Here is a 19,663-nt window from a genome sequence, read left to right as displayed (position 1 = left end):
CCTCAAAGTCCCACCTTCTGCAAAATACCTTTCCCAGGCCTCCTTAATCTTAACACCTTCCCTCTGAGACTATCCACATTTTTTCCTATCTATAGCATGCTTGTACAGTTGTGTCTCCCCCCTTAGACGACGAGCTCCTTGAGGGCAGGGACCATCTTTTACCTTTCTTTGTGTCCCTCGTACTTAGCACAGTGCCTGGCACAGAGTAGGTTAGTTGACTGACTTTTTTAATTTAGTAAAAAAGCGTTGTTATAAAATGAAATGTATTGCTTTTTGAGCTCTCAGGCAAGCTTTTCTTGCTCTTCTGGCAGATTCCATCAGCTAATTTGTAAATGGACAGGTTTCCATATATGGACATTTGACATTTTCATTTCCATTTGCTTAGCAAGCCTTTTTTATGTAGATAATGCCAAAGTAAACTCCAGGACAGTAATGGGCAAATTATCATGAATTCCAAATGAATGGGGTTCTAATTAATGCAGTGTTACTCTCCTGTATAATACAGAAAAATCAATGAAGTCAAAGAACAGTCAATGCTTATCCAAACCCCAAATTTATGCTAAAAAGTGGCATATTCTCCAAATATTGAATACTAGTTCAATTCCATCACACAAGAACTTACAAAGTTACAAACTTATGGGCCAAGCCCTATGCTAGAGACATTAAATATTTTTTTTTCTTTTCTAAGTCCTTTTCTCTCACTTTCTCTGAAGTCTGAGTTATTCCTACTAGGAACTATAAAACTTTTCTTGTCAGTGATTTCCAATTCCAATTCAGATTCAACAAATATATAAAGTACTGTGCTGGGCAATGGGAGAGATACAGTGTTTAGATAAGACTGGTCCCTGTCCTTATCAACCTTATAGTCATGGAGATTTCCAGGCTATCTCTATAATTCACATTATAATTTCATTAGTCTTCCCCAGAATTATCATATCTCAGTATTGACATCAGGAATTTGGAGAGATGGAGGAAAGAAGATAGAGGTTGGAGAGGTAGCCTTAGTCACCAATAAATCTATATATATTTACTATAAATGTGAATTGGCTTAGGTTGAGGTCAAGGGGAAGTAGCAACTATTATCACAGCTATTGGTAGTATCTTACAGTAAAAGTATTAAAGAAATCAATTCCATTTCTAGACAGTACTGTCATAATGAAAATTCATAATTCAGTGAACATTACCAAGTTCTTTCTAAAATATTTCCAGATTTGTTTTTTTTTCCTCTGTGTATTTATTGTATGAAGGGCAGTGGGGATACAAAGAAAGAATGGCTTTCTCCATCCTTGAGGAGTCTCTCTCCTGTCAAGGAGTCTGTAGTTCTGTAGAAGAAGAGAGCTTTAAATAACAATGATACAAATACAAATGTGATTGCCTCATAGGAGAAGACATCTAATCATCAAATTTTAGGATTAGAAGGAATCCCAGGAGCCATTAGTCCAACTAACAACTCCATCTCTAACATACTCAACAAGTTGTCTTCCAACATCTGCTTGAATATTTGCAGTGATGAAGAAGTCACCACCATCGATGGTGTTTCCATTCATCTCATTCTGCTTTTGGACAGCTCTACTTAAAAGAAGTTTTTCTTGACATCAAGATTAAATCTACCTCTTGTGGCTTATACTGCTCCTGGTTCTGCCTGCTGGGGCCAAACAGAATAAATGCACTCCCTCTTCCACATAACAGCCATTCAAATACTTGGATATGGCTGCCATATTCTACTCTTGATCTCCAATGCCCACCCACTTCAGTTTTCTTTTTATCAAGCTAAATATCCCAACTTCTTTCAAGCTGTCTTCAAATTACAATTAACTTAAGACCCTTCACCATCCTAGTTGTCCTCTTCTAGATAACTCTCCAGCTTATTAATTGCCTTTCTAAACTGTTGTACCCAGAAAGCAACACCCTTTCTGATGTAACATGACCAGGGCAGAATAGGGTAATATCTTCACCTGCTTCTTCCTGGAAGCCATGCCTCTCTTAATGCAACCCCAATTGCATTATCTTTTTTGACTGCCATATCATGCCGCTGACTCAGTTTACTATCATCTAGTTTAGTCACTTAGTCAATAAACAGTTATTAATTGTGTACTAAGCCCTAAGTACTGTGCTAAACTAATCTAGCTCCTTTTCAGTGAAAGTTCTATCTAAATACATAGAATGTTAGTGCTGCTCATTTAGCACACCCCAAATTCCCCTCGTCTTAAGAATGCACCACTTCTCACAATGAGTTTCATTCTAGGCAACAAGAATATGCTATTTCTGAGTCCCTTCCTCAGAAAATGGAGAATTAGTAAGGTGTAACTTCCCTAGATCTATTCCCTAAAAGCTCAGGCCTTTGTTGATGTCCTCTATCACCTCCAACTTCTATCTACCAATCAGCTAATCAACAAGCATATGTAAAGTGCTTGGTCCATGTCTAAAGTGGTCCCTGTGGTCCAGGGATATCTATCTTTTTGCAAGCCCAGGAGGCATGGATTGTGAGGGCAGCCAGGTTTTGAGCCCCAATAATCAATTTGCCTGCAATGGTCACTTTAAACAAGTTATAATTGATCCCCCAAAACGCTGACACTCCAGGAAAATTTTCTGGGTCTGAACATAGTAGAGCCACAGTGTACACCTTAATGACATACATGGCTTTCCCAGGGAACCTCAAGCTCTCCTCAATGTGGATGGTCTTTTTCATCCAGTCCACAGAGGTTGTACAGGTATATGCTGCAAGTGTTTTTCATATAAACACTGCAATACAATTGTGTATGTGTCTAGCATAGTAGGGATTGTCTTTTTATCTTTTCCACTTATATTTGTATTTACAGCACCTAGTAAGCGCTTAATGTATGCTCATTGCCTTAACTTGACCTCGAGTTTCAATCCATATTGTTACTATTTTATAAGGTCTATGAGACCAGGTAGAAAGAACCCAGGAAAGCTTGTCAGGTCAGGACTGAATTTTGGAAAATTTTGCTCAGGATATCTCAGTTATGGGTCACCAAAGCCAAATGAGAGACTGTCTCAGATTAAAAAGATTTCACTGCTAAGGCTCAGGGAAATCCTTCTGGAGGATGGCACATTGAGCAGAGCTATTCATTTGGGAAAGACCAAAAAAATGTGGGAAGGTAGGTGGAAACAGAAACTACATGAGGAGGGAGGAGTGAGTGGAGGTAGCCTACTCCAAAGGATCTTCAGCTAGTCAACAAATACTTATTAAGCACTATGCTCCAGGCACCATGCTAAGCTCTAGACCAGGGATAGGGAACCTGAGACCTCAAGCTCACAGGTGGCCCTCTAGATCCTTGGTGTGGCCTTTTCACTGAGACCAAGTTTTACAGAACAAATCCTTTTATTAATGGGATTTGTTCTGTGAAGTTTGGATTGTCAAAGGGCCTCATTTGAGGACCTAAAGGGCCACATGTGGCCTCGAGGCCACAGGTTCCCCCCACGCCTGCTCTAGAGCTATGAAAGAAAATAAAACAAAACAAAACAAAAAAATGTGGTCCATGCTTTCAAGGAGCTCACACTCTAATGGTAGCTCCCCATCCAATCCAACAAGCATTTAGAAGTACTTATTAGCTGCCTACCATATGTAAAACTGTGCTATGTATTGGAAATACAAAAACTAACCTTTCAAGAAGCTTATATTTACTGGAGGATGCATCATTCAAACAGATAAATCAATATCATACCATTTTATGAGGGCTAGAATACTAACAAAAATGGAGAATTAGGAAAAACTTCATATTGGAAGGAGCACGTGAGTTGAATATTTTCTGGTGAGAGAGTCTACATTCCGGGAAGGGGGTTGGTCTGTCCAAAGACATAGAAGCAGTAGACAGAATGTTGTGTTTGTGGATCAGCAGAAAGGCCAATTGTCTGGAAGTGGTATATGAAGGAAGGAATGTGAAATAAGCCAGGAGACAGGAGCCATTCTGTGAAGGTTTTTAAGTGCAAAGCTGAGTTTATATTTTATCCTAGAGAAAATATGGGGCCATTAAAGATTCTTGAACAGAGGAATGACTTGATCAAGGAGCAGGGGAGCAACACAGTCAGACTTGTATTTTAGGAAGATTATTTTGTAGAGGATGATTTGAAGAAAAAAGAGAGGTCAAAGCCAGAGGTACAACTAAGAAGTTATTGCAGCAGTCCAGGTGAGAGGTGATAAGATATGAAGGTCATAGGTCACTGAGTAGAAAGAAGGGTAAGAAGGGGAGAGATGTTGTAGAGGTAGAATTGATAAGACTTGGAAGTTAATGGGATATGGCAGATGAGTGAAATGGAAAACTTGAGAAAAACAATGAGACTGTGAATGTAGGTGAATGAAAGGCTAGTCCTCCACAGAAATAGTGAAGTTTGTATTAGGGGTGAGTTTAGATGGGAAAGAAGAGAGAAGACAATGAGTTGTATCTTAGGCATACTGAGTTTGATGACATCTAGTTTGAGATATCCAGTCAATTAACAATGAGACAGTAGATCTCAAGGGAGACATAAGAGGTTGGTAAATGGATCTGGTGTTGTCTGCATAGAGGTGATAGTTGAGCCGTGGGAACTTGTGAGTTGATCAAGAATGTATAGGGGCAAAAGAGAAAAGAGCCCAGGAAAGAACCTTGGGAGAGATCCTCCTCATTAGGATCACCCACCAGAGGAGACTGAGGAGTGGACAGGTAAGTAAGTCGACCAGAAAAAGAACAGTGTCATGAAAGAGAAGGGAAGAAAGATGAGAAAAGCAAAGTGGTCTCTACTCTCAAAGAGCGTGGAGCCATGGGACTTCTTCCCCCAGTGATCTCCTGGCTACTCAGAGGTTACCAGTAGGCACTGAAGGTGTACTGGATTGGTGCAGGAGTCCTTTTAGAGCTCTGCTTCAGTCAAGATGCTGAGGCATTGTTTCTTGGGTCCTTCTGTCCTGGTTCCCTTCTCAATCTGAGCTAAGCTTGAATAGTCAGAGTGACAGTGAGGTGAGTCCCACAGAGACACTTAACCAGTAAGAGTCAGAGCTAGGAAGTGTCTGGAGTCCTGTAATTGGAATGTGGATAAACTGCACCTTTTCAGCTCTCCTCCTCCCCTCGTGCCCAGAGAGATTTTAAGACCAAGGGCAGCCCACCATTCTCATTCCTGTCCCCCTGCTCCCCTTTAGGGCTCATAGTGGAACAGAAGGGGAAAGCAGACTGGATTGCTTTTAGGAAAGTGAACAGTTCTTTTAATGACCCCTAGCTTCTCCTGGAAACAAAGGCCCATTAAAAAAAAAATTCAATATTATTCCAGTGACGTTGCATAGCTTTGAGTCATGGAATACTGTCATCTCTGAAAAAGTATTATTGAAGATTACCCACAGATGGGCACATGGTGAGCAGAAGCAGGCTGGGACACCTTATGCAGAGACAGTCTCAAGAATATATGTTGTCAGAGAAATGTTTAGCTAGAGCACCCCATTAATTCAACAAATTATTAAGCACCTACTACATGCAAAGTACTGGACTAGGCGTTAAAGATACAAGTCCACAAAAGAAATATCTCCTGCCCTCCATGAAGTAAGCTCCATTCAACATCCAAAGCTAACAGTCACCCCAAAAGGCAATGGAAAAATACATGGTGGCTGTAGTGTATTTCTGATAATGACATACATGCAAAAATGAGCTTTTCACTTGAAGGGTTGAGGGAAAGCACAAACAGTTCTTTTTTTTTTCAATTGTGGTTAAGTGACTTGCCCAGGATCACACAGCTAGTAAGTGTCAAGTGTTTGGTCTGAGGCAGCATTTGAACTCAGGTCCTCCTGACTTCAGGGCCAGTGCTCTATCTACTGCACCACCTAGCTGCCCCCAAACATTTCTTTAGTACTTACAATGTGCCAGGCATTGTGCTAAGCACTTTACAAATATTATCTCATTTGATCCTTGCAACAACCCTACAAAGTAGGTGCTATTATGATCCCTATTTTACAATTGAGGAAACTAAGGTAAACACAATGTAAGTGACTTGCTGGTAAATGTCTGAGGCCAGATATGACAGGTAGTAATCCTAAGCACAGCCCTAGTACCTGTGAAATAAATGCAGGCTAGAGAAAGGTTGGGTAGATAACCTGGAGATGATCTTTGAGAGAACATAGACAGGAATTAAACAGGATGAGAAGGATCGGTCCCTATGGATAAATGTACCAATAGGTACATAGTTCAATATATACCTATGCTCACAGTAATTAGGTCACAGATTCACTGAAGTTTTAAAACATAAAAAATTTACAAAGTGGTTTGCATTAATTGATCCCCTTAACAACGCTGTGACATAGGGTACAGAGGCAGTCTGAGCTTCAGTTTCCTTATCTGCAAAATGAAGGTTTTATAGATAAGAAAACAAGCTCAGAAAGGTTAAATGATTTACACATGGTTGCACAGTCGGTAAATATTAGACCCAGGATTCAAACCCACATTTCTGTCTCTAAATCCTGTCCTCAACACCATTTTTAAAATCAATATTTAGAATGTATAATAGATTTAAGAATGGGCCTACAGTATAAAAGAGTAAATAATGTTGGGAACTGAGTTGCAAAGATCTGCCTCAAATCCCACCTCTGATATTATTTACGAGCTATATGATCTTTGGCAAGTGGCTTAACCTCTCCAAGCCTCAGTTTCCTCATCTTTAAAAACAAGTCCAATAATACCTCACAAGGTTGGTGAGAGGATTAAATGAGATAATATGCCAAAGTGCTTTTCAAAGTTTAAAACCATGTAAATGTCAATTATTGTTACTGTTTCCTCATTCTCATCTTTGAAAAGATGAGAAAGCCTAGGATAAGTCACTATCTTGCTATTATTCTTCTGTATTTAATATTCTGTGTATTATGATATAAAATACTTGCTTCTTTGTAGTTGGATACAAGTTTTAGGATGTAGCCCACCCTCCATGGGCTCATTTCAAGCAACCTCTATCCTCCTTATCGTGGTGATTTTTCTCATGAAAACTACATTGCCTAAACAGGCCACCCAACCGATAACAGAAAGGACCCTGGAAGCAATTTAGTCCAACCCATACCTGAACAAGGCAGTAGGGCTGGAGTCAGGAAGACCAGAGTTCAAATCCAGCCTCAGACACTAGACCCTGGGCAAGTCACTTAACCCTGCTTGCTTCAGTTTCCTCACCTCTAAAATGAGCTGGAGAAAGAAATGGCAAACCACTCCAGTATCTCTGCCAAGAAAGCCCCAAATGGGGTCATGAAGAAATGGACACAACTGAAACAATTAAACAACAACATGCCTGAACAAGAATCTGAGGCATAGCTGACAAATAGTACTCTCCCTGTGGCATGAAAAACAAATATATATATATATATGTATATATATATTATATATTATATATATATAATATATAATATATGATATATGATATATGTATATATATACGTATATATATGTATGTATGTATGTATATATATGTATATGTATATGTCTCTATGTGTATATGTATATGTATATGTATATGTATATGTATATGTATATGTATATGTATATGTATATGTATATGTATATGTATATGTATATGTATACATATGTATGTTTTTATGTATGTGTGTGTGTATTAAAGAAGATTATAACTCAAAATTTGCAGGTTCTAGAAGAACAAATAAGGGCCCGGGACAATGCAGCAACCGAAAGAAATTTTGCTTCCCAGAGTTTTAACCAGAACCAGCTGCATGGAATGGGAGATCTCCGTGGAAGAGTGACGAGGTAAGTGGAAGATGTGTTTGGAATTCCTATGCTAGTAATTAGATGTCACAATCTCTTTTTTCCTCAGTTCTCTTCTACAAATAAACCTCATATTATAGTAACCAGATTAGTATAACTAAGCTAAACTGGAGATAGGTTTGGTGGGAAAAGAGACTCACAGTGAAAGCCAGCGTGATGTAGATGTAGTGGGGAGAGTTCTGGACTTGGTTTTGAACCCTGCTTATTACAAGCTGTGTGATTTTGGGCAAGTCATTTCACTTTTGTAGTACCCAGTTTCTTCATCAGTAAAATGAGGAGGTAAGATTTTTTGGCATCTAAAGTTCTTTCCAGCTCTAAATCTATAATCCTATTTTTTAAACTTACTTTTATTTTTCTTGGGGTTTTTTTGGTTTGTTTTTGTCACATGGCCAACCTGAAAATATGCTTTGCATGACTGCAAAAAAAGAAAGAGATAGCTTATAAGCCTTTGCCTGGGAAAGATATACTTATCATTCCCCTACCCATTTCCCCAGCCCCAACAGATTGCCACAAATAATAAACACAAATAAACAATAGAATTTTTGTCAAGTCTTATCTAGACTTGAATCTGCTTTCGGATGCTCACTAGTTGAGTGATCCTGGGTAAGTCATTTAACCTCTGTCTGCCTGTTTCCTTCAACTATAAAATGAGGATAATAACAGCACCTACCTCCCAGAGTTTTTGTAAGGATCAAATGAGATTTTTGTAAAGCACTTAGCACAGTGCCTAGTACATAGTTTCTTTCCAAAAAGAAAAAGAAAACCCAGAAGATACAGAGCTAGAAAGATCTGAAAACCCAACAAAGTGGCACAAAGTGTTTCACAACCTAGCTCCATTCCAAAGTTTTTATAGCCATCCTCCCCACCACCAAAATCTGGGAAGCAAATTTTACAAGTAACACACACACGCACGCACGCGTTGTTTAAAAATTTTAAATGTCATTAGCATAGCATTTTGGGTTTTTTTTCTTTTATTATATTCTCTCTCCCATTGATACCCTCTCACCCTCCAACCTAAGCAAACTTTTCAAAAATGATGAAGACTTCAACACATATATGTGTAGTCTGGCAAAAGAAATTCCCATATTGGCCAAGTCCAAAAATGTATGCCTCTTTCTGCATTTCAAATTTATCATTTCTCTGTCAGGAGGTGAATGGTACATTTCCTTTTCATTCTTTTGGATTTGTGGTTTATCATTGGAGTGATCAGAATTTAAAATCCTTCCAATCTTTGTTTTTCTCTATGATGTTATCACTCTATAAATTGTTCTCCTAGTTCTGCTCGGTTTTGGTCCATACGAGCCATCCGAATTCATCTGAAGCCTTCCATTTTGTTATTTCTTATGAACAATAATATTCTATCACATTCACATTCTATAATTTGTTTTAGCCATTCCTCAATAGGATACCCCCTTCATTTTCTAGTTTTGGTTACTGCAAAAAGAGCTGCTATGAATATTTTATATGCATAGGTCATTTTCCTCTTTTTATTTTTTATTTCTTTGAGAGTGTAGGCCTAGTATTCGTACACATAAAAACACATGCACACAACTTAGTAACTTGTTAGACATAGTTCCAAATCAGCACAATATTTTAGAAAAGTGTCACTTTTAAGAGTAATATTATTCCAATATAGGTAGGACAACCTTAATTAGTTTTTTTTATTATTTTGTTTTGTTAAATGGAAAGAAACTTGTAAAATATCTAGGAATATAGTGCAGTGGAAAGGACACTAGATTTGGAGTCGAGGACCTGAGTTTGAATTTAGACACTACCTGCTTGACCTTGGGTAAGTCACTTTCCCAGCCTCAATTTCCTTGTCTGCAAAATGAGGAGTATCAGACTAACTATAGGCTCTATGGTCCTTTCCAGCACTATGGTCCTATATAATATTTCTAATTCAACATTTCATTATATGCACAAAGAAAAATCTGACTTAGGAAGGACCTCTGGGGTCGTCTACCCTAACTTCTCACCCAATGCAGGAAGAATTCTCCCCACAACCGCCCAGACAATTCCAGTTACTCAGCCACTAATCGCAGATTTCAAATACAAAGAATTCTCTAATTAGACAGCCTATTCCATTATTAAACATTATTTTGCATATGTTGAACTAAAATCTCCCTCCTTGTAGATTCATCAACAAAGGAGCCTAGGGTTAGAGCTGGAAGAGATTTCTATGCTTTGATCTCTTCCTGGAATATCACAGTCTATGCCCTCAGTCCTGTTGAATCTGTCTGGGGTATGTGCATATCATACACACATGTGCACATGCCTTTATGAACTTTAACAAAATAATAACAGTAGAATTATTTGCTTCTGCATTATCTTTCAAATCCTTTTTTCCTCTGTGTACCTTTTAGATTTTATTGTTGTCATATTTATATAATCATACTTAAAATGTATGTTGTTCTGATTCTACTGTATTGGCTCCCCAGGTCTTTGTATAAACATATTTTCCATGTTTCTTTGTATGTATCATATTTGTCTTTTTACAACAATATTTCAGTCCATTTGGTGTACCACAATTTACTCAGCCATTCTCAAATCATTGTTTATGCAAGCTGTTTCTAATTTTTTGTACAAATAGATTTTTTTTCCTTTTAATAACATCCCCAGGTGATGGTCCTACTAACACCAGGTCAAAAAGTTTGATCACTTTTTTGACTCTTACTGTATACTACCAAATTGTTTTCCAAAAAAAAAAAACAACGAACTGACAATGCACAGTTCCACAAAAAAAACCCTATAACTGAGAGCACATCTCATATATTCAATACGTTTTATCATTATTAGTAATCATATTTCTTTTTCTATCGGTTTTTTTTAGTTTTGTGTTAGTGATGTACAAAAATAATGAGAAAGCAGGACAACTTTGAAAGTTACATGTTGAATTTAGTATATAGTTAAAAAGAAAAGCAAGGCGGACAACTTAGAAATGTGTGGTTTCATGTCCACTCTTCTCTTTTTTTGTTCTACTATGTATATGAAAATCCTAATTTTATTTGGTGTTCATTAAATTCAAAATGAAAAACAAGAAAAATGCTGACAGTTTATGTCATGCTGTCTTACTAAAAGCATCTATCAAGTGATCAGTTCACAAACATTACTTACTCACAGCCTCTGCGACATCGAAAGTTTATTTTTAACTGTTTCAAAATTTGATAAGTAACAAGTAGTGCCTCAAAGTTGCTTTAATTTACATTTCTCTGATTATTGGGGATGTATAAAGAAATTAAATGATTGCTAAGAATGTTTTATTTCTCCCTCCCAGAGCTATCTGTTCATATCTTTGAACCATTTATCCTCTGGGGCCTAAGGAAGGTTATTGGTTTTAATAAATTTCATGTCAGTTCTCTGGAGATTTCAGGTGTCAGATTTTTATCAGCTATATTAACCTTAAAGATTTTTTTCCAACCTATTTCTTGTTTTTATATTTTTGATGGAAACATTATATTTTGTCAAAGACCTTTTACTTTTATGTTCTAGAATCTATTTGTTCTTAATAATTTATTTTGCTTTATACATAACAATTTTCTTTCTTTTCACAACTGACACAAAGCTCTATCATTCTTTCAATTCTCGCTCTAATACGTTTTCAAAATTGTTTTATTATTGACCAAATTGGTACTTATTGTGGTATTATTGTATGGTATATAATGGAGGTCTAAACATTATTTTTTATATCCAATTTTCTCCAAAATTTTAAAATTATTTTTTCCACAATGTTTTGTAAACTTGGGCTTATTAAACAGTAAACTATTACATATTTGGGACTCTAATTTTGGATTTTCTCTCCTGTTCTAATGAAGTATTTTTCTTTTTTTTTAATCCTCTACCAGATAATTTTGATAATTGGCACTTTGAGAGATAATTTGAGAACTAGCAATACATGTCCCCTTTCATCATTTTTTTCATAGTTTTTCTTAATATTTTTGTCTATTTTCCATGTGTTATTATAGTTTAATTAAAGTAGCTTATTGGTATTTTCATTGTTACACATTGAATCTATAAATTTATTTAGTCTATATTCACCTTTTTACTATAGTAACATTACCTAGTCATGCGCTTGTACTAACCATAAAATTATTTAACTATTTATGTCAAAACTGTTTTGTAGTGTCCTTTTATAGGCCCAGCGTAGGCCTTGGTAGGCTAATGCTTCTATGGTCAATATGTTTAGTCATTACTTCATTCATATTTCTCCACATAATAATGTTGTTAGTGTTTTCTCAGTGGCATACAAAAATACCTAGAAAGCAGGACACCTTTGAAAGTTACATGTTGACTTGATCATAGACTTAAAAAGAAAAGACGTATTGGAAATTTGCAGTTTCATTAAGACATTTTTTGTTGTTCCATCATATGTATGGAAATCCTCATTTTATTTGGTATTCATTAAGGTCAGAATAACAAACAACAAAAATACTGACAATGTATGTCATGCTATCTCACTAAAGGCATCAATCAAGTGAACAAGCAACAAGTACTATTTAAGCACCTACTATGCACTAGGCACTGCAAATACAAACACAATTATGACAATTAGTTATTATTTCTCTTTTATTTTCTAAAGTTACAATCATGGTCTCTGCTTATAGGAGTGGTCTAACTTACATTCCAATGCTTATTCCCTCCATTTTTCTTACTTATAATAAACATTTCCAAAACTATGTCTTATAGTAGTTGTTTTATGTCTTTTTTGGGGGTGGGGGGGAATATCTTCAACCTTTTCTATTACATGTAACACTAGCTCTTGATTTAAAATAATTTTGTTAAAGAAAAATCTTTCAATTCCTATTCATTTTGGAGTTTTTTGGCATCAAAAAGGCAATAAAGGCTTTCTGTGAATATATTAGTATTATAATGTGTTTTCATGAATTGTCTTATTGTAGTTCAGGCCCTTATCACCTCTCACCTGAACTATTCCTATAGCTTCCTATTGTCCTTGCCTGGGGTCTCTCCCTACTCCAATCTATCATCCTAAGGCACAGGACAGACCATGTCACTCCCCTACTCAATAAACTCCAATTCCTGCCTTTTAGCTCTAGGATCAAATAGGAATTCCTCTATTTGGCATCAAAAGTTGATCACAAACCGACTCCAACCTTTATATCCAACTTTATTACACTTTATTCTCCTTAGTACTACCTATAGTTCAAAATGGTGGTCTTACTCTTCATCGTACAGGCCAGGGACAGGAGCAGGGGGGAGGAGGGGGGGGAGGAAGGGAACCTGCAGCCTCGAGGTCACAGGGTCCTTGGTGCAGCCTTTTGACTGAGTCCAAGTTTTACACAATAAATCCTTTTATTAAGGGGATTCATTCTGTGAGGTTTGGATTCAGTCAAAGGGCCACACTTGAGACCTAGAGGGCCACATATGGCCTGGGGTTCTCCACCCCCAATACAGGCTATCCCACCCATGCTTGGAATGTATTCTTTCCTCTCCACTTCTTAGGAGCTAAACAAATAACAAAGCTTTGAAATAGCTTTAAAGTGCACTAGGACTTTGGGAATACCTTATAGTATACCCCTGATTTCACTTTCTGCACTCTTCATGAGAGCAAACAAATTCGTTCAATTTAACAAACATTTATTAAACAAATTCTAGGTGCCAGGCACTGAGCTAGGCACTAGAGACATAAAAATAAAAATGAAAAGTACCTGACCTCAAGGAATCTGCATTCTACTGGAGGGAAACAATATGTATACAAATTAATAAATACAAAAATACATACAAAGTAAATATAAAGCAATGTGTGAAGTCAATATTAGAGACACAAACACAAGAACAATAAATACAGTTCTGGCTCTCATGGAATTCTTTTCTTTGAATACTTTCCATTGCTGGAAAAAAAGGGATACCTATAAACAGATACAAAATGTATTCAAAGTAAATATAAGGTACATACTCCATCAATCAACAAGTATTTATTTAGCACCTACCAAGCACTGGGAACACGATGACAAAAATGAAGGAAATTACATTCCATTGGGAGAGTCAAACTATGTAATGAAGCTGGAAAAGATAGATCAGAACCAGGTTGTAAAGGGTTTCCAATGCAAAGGGAGCTTGTATTTGATTCTAGAAACAATAGGGAGCCCTTAGAGCCTCTTCAATACGGGGGGGGGGGGAACAACCTATGGTATAGAAATAGCACTTTGGCAGCTGTGTGAAGTATGATAGTTAAGAGTTAATAAGGGTCTGAACTAGGGTGGTGGCCATTTGAATGGAAAGCAGGGAGCAGGGATGGATCCAAACATATTGTAAAGGTAGAAATGACAAGATTTGGCAACTTATTGACTGTGAGAGTGATGGAAAGTTTCAAACTTGAATGATTGGAAGTTTTATAACTTGATAAGGGTGAGTTGGAACATCAAATTTATTTTAGTTCACATCTTTCTTAGTGTTTTAAATAATTTTTCATATAATTGTTGATGGTTTATGACTCTTTCGAGAACAATGTGTTTATCTCTTGTATCCATTTATCTGTTGGGGAAATGGCTCTTTTTTGTTTCAGTTCCCTAGATATCCTGGTTAATGCACTTTAAGATATTTGTTGCAAAAATAATTCACCCTACTTGATAGTTTCTCTTATTGTAGTAGCACTGATTCTGTTAGTGCAAAAGCTTTTTCAGTTGGAGTTATGGAGATGAGATAGATGCCTTCTTCAACCTGTTCCTCTTCCTGGGTAGCTTAGCCTCTAGCCTCCTTTTCCTTCCTCTTCCTCAGCTAATGAATAAGGTTAGGACCTCTATTTCCTCTAACAATAGATAATAGTAAGACATTGGGAACCTAGGATATAATTTTTGCCAGTCAATTTCTCATCCCAATCACTTAAACCACTCCTAAACCAGAAATAGACCCTTTCTCTCCAGTTCCCAACAGTCTCCATAGACCAAAAGTACCCCACCCTCCCGTGTGCACATCTACTCTGAAGCAACAATAGGTGCTGACCAAGGTACTTATTCAGCAAAGTGTCTGAGAAGATACAAATGTTTGTACCACTCAGAACTTAGGAGTTCACCTCTATTCTGTAATTGTTCTCACAGTCAATAGCTGAGCTTATTCCCCTGTGATCAAAGTTCTGGCCTTCTTACAAAGTCTACATTACCTGTGGTGATATGTTTTGATCTGCCTTGTACAACTGCGTTGGTGGAGCTGAGTCAAAATTCAAATACCAGAAAACTCTTCCATCTCCTACCCACCTCCACCAATCTTACTCTTAAATTGCCTAATGCTTCTGGGAGATAAATCAGAATTGTGCTGACTGGGCCTACAACAGATTTATACTACCTAACTTCAACTGTTCACTCAGTGCTGTTCAGCAATCTTTTTATTAATTTCTTTTTAACCTTCTGTAACAGTGCCCAGGAGATGTTCCAAATTTCTTCTTCTCTCCTTAAGCCCCTAACTCTACCAGGTCTTTGCTCTTCCCTTTAGCTGATGGCCTGCCTCCTTTGTACCTGACTGACAAGACTAAGGCCAAGGCACAAGCTCTCTCATTTGTCCTCTATATGCTTCTCAATATCTTCTTTTTCCTTCTAGTTTCACAGAAAGAGATGGCTCTTCTCTTTTCTAAAGTTCACCCCTCCACCAGATTTCATTGTCTCTAATTAGCTTCCTTGATCCACCAATCAAATTCACTCTTTAATCAATCTTCGCTTACTTTCCATGTCCCACCTGGGTTCCCCCCCCCCAAAATGACCAGTGCCTGGCATTCAATCTATAGCTAGTAAAGCCACATGTCCACTGAATCTCCCCAACTAAGCCAAATTAAAGCATAAGACGTAACAAAACAAAACAAAAAAAACTTAAACAGACTTCAGGAAAACTAGCAAGGAATTAAAAACATTCCCATCATCAATTTCCCAAGGCTAATACTTTCTATGCCTTCATATAGTGGAACAGTGGAGAGCCACAAATATTTAGCCAGGTGGCCTTGGGCAAGATATTTCATTTCTCTGGGTTTCAATTCCTTATCTATTAAATGAAGAGGTTGAATTAGCTAACCTTTAAGGTTCCTTCCAAACACATGGTGTACTGTTATGTGATTTTATATATTACGTTTTTGCATGTGCCACATATCTATTGCATGCTATTCTAATGTGGATGTTATATGCTATGTGATCACATATGTGCTGTATACTCAGGATAATTGTCTATGGCTATACTCTATGCCAATTGAATGAATGCTTACACTATACTTGAGGATATGCTATAGTTTACAGAGACTTGATTTTATTTTCCTGGAAGCTGAAGGAATGGAAAAACGATATGAGTTTGCATGTCTGGTCAGACACATCATCTTAGACCTGCTCTGCTGGCTCAGCCCACAGACATGCTTAGGGTTTCTCTATTTTAAACAAAAACCAAAACCTACTCTTGACCCTGGCCCCATCCATACCTCCACAAACTACTATAGCATCTTATGGTCTACTGCCCATCCCCAATCTCACCTTACCCTTCTTCTTTTCTACTATTTCTTTTCTACTATTCTCAATGCTCAAAATAGACCTTTTTATGGAAATCTCTTCTTGTAAAAATACTTATCTTTCTCTAAGGTTCAATTCAGGTGCCACCTTCTCCATGAAACAAACTTCCTTTACCTTCAGACAAGTGGGTTCTCTTTCTCTTTAAATTTCTCATGGCACATTGCTAGAAATTCTCTTCACTTATCCCATTTTCCCTTCGTCTTTGTTATTTGTATATATGTCTTTCTGCTATTAGATTGTAAAATCATTGAAATAGGATCTACATTTTACTTTTTAATTCTCAGTGCCTAGAGTAGTACCTTGTACATAATTTAACAAATGTTTAATTATTTTATTGAATTACTGGTATTCTGCTAGCCCCAGTAAGATTTTATTATGTCCTGTTCCATCAAAGGGCATCTAGGTTAGGGCAAATCATTCTGGACATGAAATGGCTTGTGGCTTCTTGGGTCATTCTGTGTCTGGACAAAGATGTCTTCACAAATATAGGATGGTCCATCATTTTGTCACAATCAGGCAGCAAATACAAGGAAAGAGAAAATTTGGTTGAATTGGAATGACTTAGTGAATTAGAAATCACTCTGAGAAATGAAGATCTCATTGAATTTATGGAATCCTGAAGTCAACTGGCCAACTTACTGTGGACTTTTCTAAATTAGTCCTAACATCCCTTCTAGGGTCCACCAGCTTTTCATCATTATATATGCTGTCAGCTTAGATACAATCCTTCTAAAGCTTCTCAATTAGCACATGCATTATTTATGAACAATTGCATGATTTGATGGAAATTGTTGTTGTTGAGTCATTTTAGTTGTGTCTGACTCTTCTTAACCCCATTTGGTTTCTTGGCAAGAGACTGGAGTGATTTTCTATTTCTTTCTCAACTCATTAGCTGGAGCCTCAGGAAACTGAGGCAAGCAATGTTAAGTAATTTGCCCAGGGCAATACAGCTATTAAGTATACGAGGCTAAATTTGAACTCAGATCTTCCTGACTCCAGGCCCAGGTCTCTATCCATTACACAACCTATCAGATTCAGATCTGATAAAGTCCAAACAGAAGCCACTTAAGTAGCTAAAGAGTTGCTCTCAGTATACAAAGTGCTTACTTAACCAACCTTTGATATTTGTCACCTTTCCATGTTTAAGTAGCACCTATATTAGGTCTCAGGGAGATTAGCAATCCCTTTACTTAGGTAAAAAGCCACTGAATCGTAATAATAATTTATAAATATATACAGTATGTTTATTTATTTATATAGTACTTTAAGGTCCATAATCCCACAGCAAACCTGTGAGGCATGTAGTATAGGCATTATCATTCCCATTTTACAATCCAATCCAGTCAACATTTATTAAGTGTCTATGATGTGCTGGGCATTGTGCTAAGTACTAAGGATACAATGAATAAAAAGAAAGACAGTTGACCTCAACAAGCTTACAGTCCGAAAGCGGAAAGAACCTACAAATGGCTGGAAAGTGGGAGAGAAGAACACAAGGGGCTACCTGTCTTAGGGACATCTTTTTCCATGGAGTTGAAACTAGGCTGGACAGCAAATGCAAAGTGAAGGATTTTGCAGATGGGAAAAGGAAAGTGTAGAGAGGTTAAGTGACCTGCCTTGGGTCACACAGCTAGAGAACTTGAAGTCCTTTCTTCCCACTATACCGAACTAGAAATCTCTCAGTAGAGACTTAAGTTGATGGCTAATTCCAGATCAGATGCAGACCAGATTCAGATCTGATAAACAGTCCAAACAGAAGCCCGCAGTTCTCCCTCAATCAATCCTGATCCAACAGGAATGAACAGGACACTCAGTTGACCTAGACAAAGTAAGAGTTGTAACTGCACTGCACCCAGTAGCTTCTGAAAATTATAAAAGTCATTTGGGATCCTACAGTGATTTCATCCCTCTTGAATGCAGTGATGGTTAGGTAACGATCATCCTACATTGGGAGGTCGGCACCAGGAAAAATACATTTACATCACATCACGTGGTCACAGCCCAGACAATGGTGAGCCCTGACTTCTCAAGGAACACACCAGAGTAAGAGGGCTATCATGTGAATTAGATTTGCTCTGCTTGGCTCCAAAGGGCAAAACTACAAGCAATGGGTGGAAGAGGGAATCCATAAACACAAAAACTCCCTCACAGCCTGGCTTCTTCTTACCTTTCCAGTCTTCTTATACTTAACTCCCCTCTACACATTCTACAATCCAGCAACACTGACTGATTTTCTGCTCCTCATATACAACACTCCATGGCCCATCTCCAAGCCTTTGTACTGGCTATTCTCCATGCCTGGAATGCTCTTCCTCCTCACCTTTTCCTTGCTGGCTTCCTTGGCCTCCTACCAAACTCAGATCCCTCCTTCTTCAAGAGACCTTTCCCATTCTTCTCCCCCTGCCCCCAGCTACTGTCCAATATTCACTTACATTTACACTGTATATATCTTGTATATAAAGTTATTCGCATGTTGTCTCCCCCATTGAAATGTGAGCTCTTTAAGGACAGGGACCTTGTTTTTGTCTTTTTTTTTCTATCTCCAGCATTTAATACAGTGTCTGCCACATAGAAATGTTTAACAAATGCTTATTGGCATACTAGGAGTAGCTAAGTGGCACAGGGGCAGGTGGGTGGCACAATAGCTAGAGCACTGGCCTAGCTGTGTGAACTCATTATCTTCCTGAGTTCAAATCTGGCCTCAGATACTTCCTAGCTGTGTGACCCTGGGAAAGTCACTTAACTCTGTTTGCCTCAGTTTCCTGGAGAAGGAAATGGCAAACCACTCCTGTGTCTTTGCCAAGAAAACCCCAAATGGGGTCACAAAGAGTTAGAAACAACTGAACAACAACAAATATTGACCTACTTGACTGAATAACAATTAGAGCTTACCAAAAATACACCAAAAAGGTGAAGTTTCTCAAGAGAATACCATTGGTTGAAGGTTGGACTAACTGGAATCTACAGTTCCTTCCCATTCTGAGATTCAGAGATTCTGTGAAGAATAAATAGATCTACCCATGTAGTCATTCATCAAAGCTATGACCTCATCTGATGGGAGGACTCCCTCCAGCAGTGCAGCTCAACAATGATACAATTTTTTTCCATGCAGATTGACAGCAAATATCTGTTTATAATCAAAACCTATGATTCTAGTCAATTCAGTGGCAGTGAATGGACATATCCAAAGTCGACTTCCTCTGTCAAACTACAGGGACACATGCAAACTTATTATTTTCCTTCTGAATATCATTTTTTGATGATAAAGTTCAAAAGTGCCAAGAAATGAATAGAATCATATTTCAAATCTTTCAAAATCTTTTTTTTCCTCCAATCTTTTCCATTCTCTCAGTAGTTTAACCTTAGTATCTCAAATAATATTGTTCCCCCTTGGGTCAGTGAGGACACTAGCTCATTTTCCCTTTAAAGTCT

At 37.6% G+C, this 19,663-nt stretch overlaps 1 protein-coding gene across 4 annotated transcripts in view; it reads left to right on the top strand.

Moving 5' to 3' along the window:
* Positions 1–19,663, top strand: part of FAM81B (family with sequence similarity 81 member B) — an 88,302-nt gene that overhangs the window by 30,802 nt on the left and 37,837 nt on the right. For all 4 annotated transcript variants that reach the window (XM_021007239.2, XM_021007198.2, XM_078151933.1 and 1 more), the window contains one exon: positions 7,600–7,718. In XM_021007239.2, coding sequence (XP_020862898.1) covers positions 7,600–7,718 — 119 coding nt within the window. The remainder of the gene's footprint in view (positions 1–7,599; positions 7,719–19,663) is intronic.

The sequence above is a fragment of the Phascolarctos cinereus genome, unplaced genomic scaffold (genome assembly GCF_003287225.1).
Source record: "Phascolarctos cinereus isolate Bilbo 61053 unplaced genomic scaffold, phaCin_HiC Scaffold_4;HRSCAF=312, whole genome shotgun sequence".
Classification (NCBI taxonomy): Eukaryota; Metazoa; Chordata; class Mammalia; order Diprotodontia; family Phascolarctidae; genus Phascolarctos; species Phascolarctos cinereus.
The sequence above is the reverse complement of the archived record's forward strand: the minus strand, read 5'-3'. Positions and strand labels throughout refer to the sequence as shown.